We start from the raw sequence: 13465 nt of genomic DNA, 5'->3' as shown, positions 1-13465 counted from the left end.
GGTAATCCCGTGTGGGCTCAGAGACACTACCCCACAAAGTAGGCCCTAACGAGGACTCTCAGGATATTTGAGTTTCTAATTCATTTTAACTTTCTACCACGTGATCACCACCATTTGCAGGATCACCATACTTGTCTAAGACCAACAATAAGAACTCTTTGATGACAATCAACCTTCTTAAAACATGATGAATGGCTCTTTAACCTTTTCAGATCTCAAATCTGTCACACCAAACCATCCAAAGTCAATGATGGTATCTACCATTGGACAACTTAATCTATATGATCTCAATGCTTAAAATTTTATTGTGTACACAACACAAATGTTATTGTTAATGTTGTTTAGGAGAGAAAGTTGTAAAATATAAATCAAGTTGCTTTAGTAGCTAACATTACCTCCTCAAGAAATGGTTGAAGGATTACCATGTCAAAGGGTAGAGTGTCAGCAGAATCATTTCTGTTCAACATGGCAGCAAAAGTTCTGGTGAAGATCAGTTCCCCTATCTTTCAAGAAGTCATGTCAACATGGGGTGTTGAAGGCGATTTGGAAAAGCTTGAGGACACCTTGTCCACAGTCAAAGCCATGCTGTTGGATGCAGAGGAACAGCAGGGACATAATCAGGAGCAGACTGTCTGGCTTGGGAAACTGAAAAACACTTTTTATGATGCAGAAGATGTGCTGGATGAATTCAAGTGTGAAGCATTGAGGAGACAAGTGATGAAAACATATGGGAACAGCACCAGAAAGGTACGTTGCTTTCTTTCTAGCTCTAATCCACTTGTATTACGCTTTAAGATGGGTCATAAAATCAAAGAAGTCAGTCTCTAATAGTTGAACTAATAATGCTAAATTTCATGCTTTGGAAAGACTAGGAAACCGGCATGTCATGGGAGGAGGGTGATGAGCTATTCCTTTGTGCAGACTTCAGATGTCATCGGAATAGACAGGGATAAAGAAATAATAGTTAAACTTATAATGCATCCTTGTGATGGTGATCAAAAGGTCTGTGTTATTCCTATAGCTGGATTGCAGGTCTTGGGAAGACTACACTTGCTAAATTGGTGTTCAACAATGAAGAAGTGGTCAGCCATTTTCACTTGAGAATATGGGTAAGTGTATCTGATGACTTTGACATAAAACAATTGTTGGTCAAATTAATCAAATCTATAACTAATGAAAATTGTAGTGATTTGGACGTAGAGCAATTGCAAATGCGCCTTTGAGGTCATTTGCACAACAGAAAATTCTTACTTTTCTTGGATGATGTGTAGAATGAGAATCAGGGAAAATGGATTAAGTTGAGGAATTTTTTGATGGAGGGTACCAAATGGAAGTAAGATCCTCGTGACAACATGCAGCCTAATAGTTGCATCCATTATACGTACCATTTCCTTCTACAACTTAGAAGTACTTCTACATAAAGAGTGTCTATCTTTATTTATAAAATGGGCTTCTGGTGAAGGAGAAGCAAGATAACATGCAAAACTCATTGAAGTTGGGGATGAGATGGTGAAGAAATGCAAAGGAGTTCTAGCAGTGAAGACATAGGGAGCTTACTATATTCAAAGCTCAATGAACGTGATTGGCTATTTGTAAAGGGTAATGAAATGTGGAAACTGGCACAAAAAGAAAGGGATATTTTGCCTACCTTACAATTGAGTTATAATCAAATGCCATCTTAAAACAATGTTGTGCTTATTGTTCACTTTTTTCAAAAGATTGTGAGCACAAAATTTTTGAATTAATTGAACTTTGGATGGCACATGGACTGCTTCAATCACCGGATGAAAACCTAGAGTTCAAAGATATCAGAAACCAATATATAGATGAGCTCTATTCAAGATCTTTCTTTGAAGATTATATGGATTGTGGCCATGTGTGGAGATTCAAAATACATGATCTTGTCGCATACCATGAAACACCTAACGCTCTAGAGGTTCAATTTATGAGTAATTGTGAAAAACTTGATCTAACTGAAAGGGAAGACAATCAATAAGAATTCCGGACGAGCCTTCAAACACTGATGCACCATCAATTACCACAGTTGGTGGCTTTGCCCCATTGGAGTCAACGGTCTGCAACAACTTTACAAGAAATGGGAATTGCGGAATGTCCCAACTTGACTGCATTGCCAGATTGGCTGCCAAATTTTGTATCACTCGGTAAACTTGGAATTGTAAGTTGCCACAAGCTGTTGTCTCTGCCAATGGGAAGCCTCACAGCTCTGAGATCATTTGGAGTTGTTAGAGAGGATTGGCTCAACATTGCTCATGCCTCAATATTTGTATTGATGGCAAAAGATTAATAAGCTGGTCGCAAGATATGGACTAATCTCGTCCCCACAATTCTATTATCTTTTTCTTCTTCAAAAGTTTTAGCACTTACAAAATACTGCTGTAGTCTATTTTCTATTTTCTTTTTTAATAACTGTTACATTATTATGTGCCATTCATAAATATGCATCTATACACACACAAACCAACGCACACATATGCTTTGTAAGTCTGAATTCTTGCTAGATGTAGAAAAATCTAAAACAATGTTATATCTCTTTTGTATATTGTTTGCCAAATGTTTTACTAATCAAATTTACTACAACGTTACAAATTATTTTAAAGCAATAATAAGGCATTGTTAATTTGCAGCCTCCCTACTCGTAAATTTCAAACAAATTAATGATTACATGACAGCATATCTAAATGAGCAATGCTCATTGAGCATGAGTTCCATGATGAAAATCTGAATTTGTTAGGTGGTATCTGAAGCCCATAAGGTAATTTATATCGAAACGAACTGTACAATCTTCCATACGAGTGATTGCTGATTTGCGGCTTGACTTGCGTTTGTTTAAAATGGAAGAATGAACAAAGAAGGTTATGAAATAATCTCTATATTTCCGTATATTAGATGTACTAATGTGAATTTATATTTATATATATAATAAAACCAAAGTAGTTGATCTATATGGACCTAGGCCTAGGCCTCGATTAGGCTAAAGTCAAGATTTTAGTCATAATCAAAGGCTGACTAAGATAATGTAACATGTTTTAAACACATGCTAATATAATATACTCCATACATGCCTTTATTGCTTGAGTGTCCACCTTCATTAAGCAAGCCTGTATTCTTTGATACAAAGCTCCTCCTATACATTAGTTTCTCCCCAAAAAAAAAAAAAAAAAAAAAAAAAAAAAAAAAAAAGCTCCTATACATTAGCCCTGTAAGTCCTAAATTACCTTGTATATTCTCAGTCCTTCAAACAAGCCCCATCTAGTGATGGAGAGCTAGGATTTGAAGAGAGAAAATGGGGATTAAGCAATTCGGAAAATAAAAGGCCAATCATGTAATTAAATATTAAGTGATGTTTAAAATTGTAATACAAGAAGTTAAATAGAAAAGGTGATAACATATTTGTTATATTATGTTTATTTTTAGAGTTTTTTACACATGAAAAGCTATTTTCCAAAGTTTTCAAAAGTCAAAATTCAATTTACAATTCACAAGGATTTTTGGTATCTATAAAAATCCAAGTATGACTTACATAAATTTATCTTATTTTGGTTAAATGTTCAAATTGTAATAACTTTAAAGCTACACACACAGATATATATATATATATATATATATATATGTTGATCTTCAACTTTAAAACTATAATATATCATGAACACCTTTATACCCTTACATTTCAAAGTATAATTTAAAATAATAACAAAATATGGAGTTTGTTATGTAATTATCCACATAATTAATTACTTTACCCAAACTATTTTGAAGAATGATTAATTATTACATAAAGAATTTGAAATCATTTTATCAAATTTTTATAACTTCGAAAGGATACTATAATTTTCTTTTTCTCTTTCTATTTAATACTCTGCTTTATTTTCCTTTCTGCACCTATCCATATTTGATTATATTCTATTATAGATATTTTTTATGCTTAAAAGATTTGATAAAATAGGAAAGTTTTTTTTGTGAATGAAGTTTAAAGCATGAAAAATATAATAACATATTATATATATATATATATATGTATATATATTACAGAAATTTAAATAATATTCATATACGAAATCAATTAAAGGAAAGATAAATTATAAGCATATATAACAGAAATTTGTTTGGCAGGGTTGGCGACAATTGCCCTCTATCCTTGGCTCTGCCTTTGACTCTATCCGCATAGATTTATCATCATTTAATTTTTTTTTATAATAGAAAATCTTTATTGAAAACTAAAATAGGCAAAACAAAACAGCAAATAAATTTACTGACACGCCTCCTTCAAAATTACATTTGCTAACACAGAAGGGCTATTCCCTAAATCACAAAATCCAAAAACAGAATTAAGCATAAACCATCTAACTAATGAGTGGGTTGCTCTATTTGCTTCACGAATAACCCAACTAACACCAGCATTCGCAAAGCTCCCAATAGCAATCTCACATTAGTAACAAAGTTCTTAATTCTCCAAGGAACTGTAGCACCACCACCACCATCCCTTAATTACTGAATAAATTTGTAGTTGAGTTTGAATTTGAAAATCAAAATTAAAAATTGTTCACTGAATAAATTTGTACTTGAATTTGAATTTGAAAACCAACAAGAAAAGTGGTCTTATTTTGTAGGCAATATTTTAGGAAAGAGAAAACCTATTATCATGTGAAGAAAAATTATATAATAAAAAAATATTTGATAAGTATTAAAAATTTGATTGGAAGTCAAGATTGGATTACCATTGCCATAAAATGCAGTTTTTTAAAAATAAATGAAACCGGTGATTGATAATAATGTAAAGAAAAGTTGTCTCATTAAAAATACTGTATTTCATAAGGATTAAAAATTTGATGGCAAACCCTAAGGGATTGGCTTAGTGATTCTTAAGGCCTAATGATATCCACGAAATCCTGGGTTTAAAACCTCTTGCTAACATTTTGGGACCACCCCCATAGAATTCCTTCTTGTAATAACCTGGTGTGTATATATATATATATATATATATATATATATAAAACTAGCTGATTGACAGCTTGAGTTTAGGAGTAGTTACTTGTTTAAAAAAATATTCTAAGTCATTTACGAAACAATTAGTAAATAAAAAATTAAAAAATTGTTGACTGAATAAATTTGTAGTCGAGTTTGAATTTGAAAACCAACCGGAAAAGTGGTCTTATTTTGTAAGCAATATTTTAGGAAAAAGAAAACCAATTATCACGTAAAGAAAAATTCTCACATAAAAAAATATTTGACAACTAGCATTAAACATTGCTTTATTAGAAAATAAAAAATAAAAAATCAATAATTGACAGCTTGAGTTTAGGAGTAGTTACTTGTTTAGGAAAGGATTCTAGTCATTTTACTAAAAAATTTGTAAAAAAAAAAAATAAAAAAAAAATTGTTGACTGAATAAATTTGTAGTTGAGTTTGAATTTGAAAACTAATAGGAAAAGTGGTGGCAATATTTTAGGAAGAAGAAAACCTACTATCATATAAAGATAAACTGTCAAACAAAAAAATATTTGTAAACATTAAAAATACTTTTGTCCAAAAAAATAAAGATAAGTATAAAAATTTGATGGGAAGGCAAAATTGATATCCCATAACCATAAAACGTGGTTTTAAAAATAAAATGAAAACAAAGACTGAGAGCTTGAGTTTAGAAGTAGTTAGTAGTTACTTGTTTAGGAGAGGATTCTAGTAATTTTACTAAACAATTTGGAAAAAATTAAAAAAATATTTTAAAAATTGTTGACCGAATAAATTTGTAGTTGACTTTGAATTTGAAAATCAATAGGGAAAGTGGTCATATTTTGTAAACAACATTGCAATTGAGTTGTTTATACTTAAAATTAGAAGTGTAGAGTATTTTTGAACCAATAAAATATTCATTTCAAAATCACAAAGCTCTTAAATAGTAGTAGTATAGACTACTATAGAATGATACATTTTATTTTTGAATTATTATTTTAAATATAATTATGATATTAATGTATATGACAAAAATTATTAAGCATTTCTTTCACTTAATAATTAATGATTAAGATATCAAAGAATAAAGTTACTTTTATAAACTCTAAAGAATATTCTCTTCTCCATCCTTCATTTTACACGACAGTCTACCTTTATATATAGTCTTATACCTTTGAAGGTCGAGAGTGATGGATGGTGATCCCGTTAATTTAGCATAGACCGCCGCAAAAAGTAATCAAATGGGATGAAGAGATTGGCGACAAGTGGTCTTCTGGGTTCTTATGTCGAGTGTCGACCACCAAAAGCTTATAGCAGTTGCTTTGTGAATTGTGACTGATTATTCCACACACCTTTTGCTTTTATTTTATTTTATTAAATTTATAATTTATCTTCTTTTTTTTTTAATAATCTTATCAGGTTTTTTTTGCCTTCTTCTTTTATGTTGTTTGGCCCAAGATTTTTTTCCTTTGACTGTGACACAAGTTTTGTTCATTTTTCTTTTACGTATTTCACTTTAGTGTTATTGAATATGAAATTTGATATTTAATTTTAAAAATTAATTAATGTCTTAATCTAATAAGTCTGATAATAAAAGTAATCATGATAGAGCAGTTTTTATATATTTGAATTCTACTATCTACACCTAAAAAAATCACTTTACTATTGGAAGCATATATGATAAGTAGTTCCGAGTACCAACTAACAAGGCATTAATTAACCATAAGTTATCAAGTACTACAACCTTCATGTCTTCATCTTTTAATTTCATAGACTAGTGGGTTGGCATTACACTTTCCTTCTAACACCCACACACATGTACTATATATATATATATATATATATATAGAGAGAGAGAGAGAGAGAGGGAGAGAGGTGTAATTGCAGCCACTAGCAACTATCACCACCTTTACTTATCTCATAGGCAACTAGGTTTGCATTATACACTCAAAGTTAGCACATTTAATTTTAAAATTCAGATTCATTGTGCATAGATGGATACTCATGTGTACAAAATAAAGGATATACACTTCTAAAAGGTAAAAGCTTTCACCTCAACCTCACTATGTTATGCCCACATACTATGTAAATAAGAGACTAGACAACTAGGTTTGCATTCTATGTAAATTCTACTATCTACACCTAAAAAAATCACTTTATTGTTGGAGGAATTTATATATATAGAGAGAGAGATGTAATTGCAACTACTAGCAACTGTCACAACCTTTACTTATCTCATAGACAACTAGGTTTGCATTTTACACTCAAAGTTAGCACATGTTAAAAATTCAGATTCATTGTCCAACATTGCTTAAAGTGTGTAACATTGTTTAAGAAAATATTGAGTGTGTAACATTGCTTAAAGTTACACTATGTATAATACAAATTTATATAATAATTTTAAGTAACCTAAATTTTCTATCATTAAAGATCCAAACAGTATAAATGAGTCAAAAAGCTCTTAATTTCAGCAAGTATAATGTTGCTCTAACAACTAGTGTTGAAAGAGCTTTCACATAATATAAAGTAGAATAAAAAAAACTTTCTAAAGCTTTTATTGATCAAAGCAAGATCGAAATAAACCAACTATAAGATTTAAAGAAGCTTCCATTACACATTTTTTTATTCTCCATGTTTCTTCCCTAGCTATGCTTATGTACTCATTGGGTAGCATCATTTCTTATTCAAAAGGTTGATACTTCCATTCGATCAAAGAAGAGGCCAGAAGACCCACCTTCAGGCATCAAAGCCAACATCACAGGACTTTTTGCACCCTCTTCAACAGTTAAAACTCCACTGTGGTGGGTTAAGTCTGTGCTGGTATACCCTGGACACACGGAGTTGATTGCTATTTTGGGGTACTTCCTTGCTAGAACCCTTGTATATGCATTAAGAGCTGCCTTGGAGACTATGTAAGCAGAAATATTAACAGGCCAACCTTTGGTTTCAATCAAATTCTCCTTGACATCTTCTAGAAATCCTTCCACCACCTTGTCCACTTTCTCTTCTGTGAGGCCATCAATATCTCCTAGCTCTTTCTTTGCGTTCTCATTTGAAATAAGCTGAAATATTAACATAATTGAAATTTTAATTTCTTCAAAAAAAAATTTCAAGCAATCTCCTAGAACCAAATGTTTAGTGCAGTTCCAACCCAATCATCGTAGCCATAATCTTGCACTCTATATTGCCGTGAAATATTCATGACCAAATATAGCTAATTATAAATGGTTTAATAAGATGAGTTTTACATTCTGTACCTTCAATTGTCCCATGGTGGAGGAGACATTTACTATTCTTCCTGAATTGGATAATAGAAGAAGCGGAATAAGTGCTTCGCTCACTTGCTTGGTTCCATAGTAGTTTGTTCTCAAACAATCCTCAGTTGTTTGATAAGTTTGCTTTATGACTTCCTTTAGAGGTATGGCATTTGGACCTAAAAGCTGTATCATCATGTGCAAAGGTATTAAATGATGTTACTGTTAGGTTTTGAGTTTGTAATGTTGGCAAACCATGACAAAAACTAAGTCTCATTGGTTTAGAATGGTCTGCATTGAAGTCCAAGACACAAAACTCAAGTTCGGGATAAAAAACTGAGTTACAAGCTGTTTCGTTCAATTGGTACTCGATCAATCAAAAGTCATTCGATTGGTACTCGATCGATCGAAAGTCACATATTAGCAAAAATCAGCAAACGTAAAAAGGCCATTAACTTATCCGTATGAAGCCCAAATCACAAGCCATTTTTTCCAATATTTAAAGGACATTATAAGCTAACCCTAGAGAGGTTCAAAGTTTTTTAGAGAGATTAGAGTGCATCTTGTGCGTATTTTGTAGATCTAGGGTTTTGTACCCAAAAGCTCTCTAATGTCTTCTACCGGTGTTATTCCTTGAAGAATCTCAAGATCCGGTGTTGTTCCTTGAAGAATCTCAAGATCCGGTATTGTAGAAGTTGCTACATACAAGATCAACGTTTAAGAAGATCCAAAACCTTTGAGTGGAGTCTCAAAGTCACAAGTAGGTGAGCTTGTGTTGTTGCAAAGGTCAAAGAAGTAGTCCGTGAACTCGGAGCTATTATGGTGTCGTGGTAGTAAGTTTTCTACTTGAGGCAACAATAGGATTTTAGTGGTCTAAGTTCTATTGTACAAACTTCAATTCTTTCATAGTAAATTTGTTTTTTATCTTGAGGATAGCTAGGTTAAAACCTCCCCAGGTTTTTTGCCTGTTTGGTTTTCCTAGGTCATCATATTGTTTTGTTATTTATTTTTCCGTTACTTTACATGATATGATTGTTTTGTTTTAACTTAGATCTAAATAATAAACTTAACTATTCACTTAGTTAATTAATTAGGTTAAACAATCTAGTTTACGGGGATCTAAAAATGTACAATTACAATATTCTTCTTTATAAAACTTGATTAATTTCTAGTTTCCTTATATTTTATGATTTCTTTTTATGGCTACCATTGCCTCAAGCCACGTTAAATTCTTCATATTGCAAGTCATCAAAATTTTGGGATATGCCTTCAATCTGAGAGAAAGCGTGTTGTGCATAAAGGATATGTATCGTTTTCTCTAACAACATATGGAATCCACAACTTTATAAGACTACATGTGATGACAAAATAATGTTATTGTATGGTTATGATCAGTGATCACATGATTCATATCATACTATGATGTAGGTTTGTCCAAGCAATCCAACCACCAAACGGGACCGACTATTGGTGGCCCGATTCGATCCTTTCATTGGTCAACAGCAGGTTCCTTCTCTCAGAAACAAACTCCTTAAGTGGCAAGTGTCTTCCATAAAAAACCAAGCCACCCTGCTTGACCAAAAAACACTTCAAGCAACCCTCGTATCTACCCAGATCAAGCAACTATTAGGCCCTTCGCAGCTTAGATCCAGCCACGTTTGGGCCTTCTCTGCTTAGATCCACTCAAATCCGGCAATTTTTAACTTAGATTTGCTCAAATTTGGTGATGTTTGGCTTAGATTTGCTCAAATCTAATGAGTTTTCTCTTAGATATGATCGGCGGAGTTTTGCCTAGATCCATTAATGTTTGGCTCAGATCCACTGAAATCCAACCTAACCTTTCTCTCCCCCACTCAGATTGGGTGAAGATCTACCTTCCTTCACCCACCACCAATCCATCAATTTCAACCAAACCAACAAATTGTCCGCCAGAGCCTGATCCAACTCAACTCGTGGTTGTTGGCATTTAGCCGCAGGGTCTTCACTTCTTCCACTCAACCTGAGCAGTTTGAGTAATGAGTTAACCTTAAACCCTATCTGCCTGACCCGTGGACATCTCTACTATGATGTACCCTCATACAAACATACCTTAATGATGGATGAAATTACTTGTAAAGAAAAAACTTTAAAATTTTCAAAAATTTTCCACAACAATATCTCAATAGTTTTACTATCCAAATTTTTCAAAAAAATTGACCCAAAGCAACATCGTTCAACAAAAGCAATGGCATAACATTAAGTAGGGATGGGCAGCCAACCCGCCAAAACAGACTCGATCCAACCCAACTCGCCGTGTTGGATTGGGTTGTGAGTTTTTTTTTTTTTTTTTTTTTTTTTTTTTTTTTTTTTTTTTACAATGAGTTAGGTTGGGTTTGAGTTGTAAGATTCACAAATTCACCTAACTCGACCCAACCCGCCTATAATTAATATATATTTAAAAATATATTATACAATTTTGTTATTTTCTTTTTTGTCCCTCTTCCTAAATAAAACTCGAATCCTAAGTTCTTTTTGTATAGTTTGTGTTAGTTTGATGTCATTTTCAAGATTATTTGGTTATAAATTTGCCCTTATTAATGATGGGGTTGTTCTAATGCTCAATTAAATAATAACAGTGGAAACTCCAAGATTTTTTTCTAGGGGGGTCAGCAATGACAAAGCTAGAAATTTGTCATGGGGAGTAAGTAAAAATTAAAATGATTTTTTTTTTTTTTTGTACAAACAACTTCCATATTATACACAATAATCTAAAATAGTATTCTAAATACAATTCAATATACAATACAACTATATTGTACAATAGTCTAAAAAATTATTAATAGTTTAAATATCAGTAAGGCGCTAAGATAACAAATATAATTAAATAATTAATCATACATTTTTTTTTCAAATTAATAATAACTTATTATATTTATATGTATTATCAATTAAATAAAAATATATGACAAAGAAGAATAGTAACACACCTAGGAGTAAATGTGAAACTAAGAAAAAAAATAGTAATTAACTAATATATGTTTTTGCTTTTAAAGTGTATGGCTTTTTAATCATAGACGTGGTTACTCTCTTAGAATTTGAGCAAGTGCTAAAAGACTTCTTGGACTTGAAAATCTATAGAGTATTTATCAAACTGTTTGATCAAATAAAGAACAAAACCAAGAAAATATAGAAGAGAGAAAGAGAGATAAGGAAAATGGGAAAGAATCACATACGTAGATAGAGATCTATTAGTTGTAATAGTAGTGTAATTTTTTGCTCATGAAGGAAAAAACAGCTTCATTTTGCTGTCAACTAGTAAAGTAAACCAGAGTCCTGGAGAGATTTTTTTTTTTTTTTTTTTTTTTAAACAAAGGAGCGAAAATTTGAAACATTTTCTCAAATAAAATTCAATACACAACACTTTCACAAAAATTTTATAACAAAATCTAAGTGGCAAGTTGTTAATGCTAGGTAAAAAGTAATATTAATTGTGGGTCCAAATAAAACTTGTTATAACTTGCCATATAATATTTATTGTGAAAATATTGTGAAAGTAACATTAAGATGATCATATTCAAATTTATTTTAATTTGGTTTAAATAAACTTTAGGGGTCAAGATGTTCAAATTTTTATTTTAGAGGGTCAAAACAAAAGTTAAAAAAAAAAAATTATATATTTAAATTTTGACAATTCAAGGGGTTCATTTGAACCCCTATCTTGAATATAATGCCGCCCCTAAATAATAATAATAATAATTAAAAAAATTGTCAAATCCAAGGATTCAACCCAGTCCACATGGGTTGGATTGGACCCCGTGATAGGTTAAATTGAGTTGAAAATTTTTTAACACATCATGGTAGATTCGGTTGAAAAAACCTCATGCACACCTTTAACTTTGAAACTTGAGAGACTCACTTGATCAATGCTAACTTTTCTAAATTCCTCTGGGTTGCTTATGTATCCATTAATCCCCGCATTATTTACCTGCAATTTTGAAATAATAGCAATGTCAGAGCCACCAAAAAGAACAAGATCTCATCAATTAATAAATGACTTTCGTTTACCAATATGTCAAGCTTCCCAAAGTGGGTTTTGATGAAATCTGCCAAAGAAGAAATGGTAGTTGGGTCCATCACATCTAGTTGATGAAAAACCACATCAGAGCACCCTGCAGCCTTGAGTTTTTCAATTGCTTCATTGCCCCTCCTCACATCTCTAGCAGTTAAAACCACCCTGATCCCATTTGAAGCTAACTGTCTGCATATCTCAAATCCGATCCCTTTATTGGCTCCGGTTACAACTGCAATCCTTGGGTAAGAAATTTAAAATTAAAAAAAAAAATTAATAAGTAGGATATCTGCATATAAACTCAGTTCTATATGTGAAATGGAAAGATTAGAGTAATTAAAGATAAAATTACCTCTTAATCCCAGGATTTATGGTTGTTTCCGCCATTTGATATGAAAATTAAAGATGCCTTATCTGATAAACGTTAAGAGTTTTTTTTTTATAAACGTTAGAGTTCTGCTCTAGGTGTAGTTATAGTTGTATATTTAATTATTGAGTTTTCACAAAGTAGTTGAACGGTGACTTAGAAATCGTTTTTGTCTAGCTTTCTTACGAATACCGTGACGTTTTCCTCTGCTGACTGATGGAGACTAGTGGGTGAAAGTCATGAGCAATTATTCAATATAGAGTGAAAATCACGAAATAATTTCTTCCTTTTATAAGTTGGGAGTAGGAGGGCTATATTTTTATCCTCTTGTTTAATTTTCAGATCCAAAATGTTCAATGAACCATAAAAAACAGGTTCAAGATTTTTGAATTCGGGTCAAGATCAAACCAAGGTTGAAAATTAATAAAGTCATAATTAATTTAATTATTATTTAAAATAAAAATAAAAATATTAAATTAGTAAAAATTGAAATTTTGCCTAAAATTATCCAAATAAATATAGAGATTGTAAGGACTGGAATTTGGAAACCCAAGCCCACTAAGAACAATGAAAGTCAACCCAATAAACCCAAAACAATACATTTGTTAAAGAGTGGATCTTATAAGCAAACTAAAAAACCATGTAAGTTCAGGCTGATAGAATTAGGTACACAAATTCAACAAAACATCTTCCTTGAGCCAATCCAAGGACAATATGTTCTTATATTAATCAAGTTTTTCTGTCTACAAGGTGTTTTTCTCTCTCCTCTCCTTTTCTCAATCTTGCATGCCCCTTTTTATGAAGGCAATTTCCTTATATAGTCCCCCC

General features: G+C 31.9%; 1 protein-coding gene across 1 annotated transcript; it reads right to left on the bottom strand.

Moving 5' to 3' along the window:
- Window positions 1–7414: 7414 nt before the first annotated feature.
- On the bottom strand, window positions 7415–12788 carry LOC126698976 ((+)-neomenthol dehydrogenase-like). Its single transcript, XM_050396523.1, has 5 exons — window positions 12623–12788; window positions 12267–12510; window positions 12118–12186; window positions 8226–8408; window positions 7415–8030 (listed from the first exon to the last, which is right to left on the bottom strand). Exons 1-5 carry the CDS (start codon window positions 12655–12657, stop codon window positions 7653–7655), a joined length of 909 nt encoding a protein of 302 aa, XP_050252480.1. The 5' UTR covers window positions 12658–12788; the 3' UTR covers window positions 7415–7652.
- Window positions 12789–13465: the final 677 nt, after the last annotated feature.

Source organism: Quercus robur, chromosome 9 (assembly GCF_932294415.1).
Source record: "Quercus robur chromosome 9, dhQueRobu3.1, whole genome shotgun sequence".
In the NCBI taxonomy this organism is placed as follows: Eukaryota; Viridiplantae; Streptophyta; class Magnoliopsida; order Fagales; family Fagaceae; genus Quercus; species Quercus robur.
Note: the sequence above shows the minus strand (reverse complement) of the source record. Positions and strands in the feature narration are given on the sequence as shown.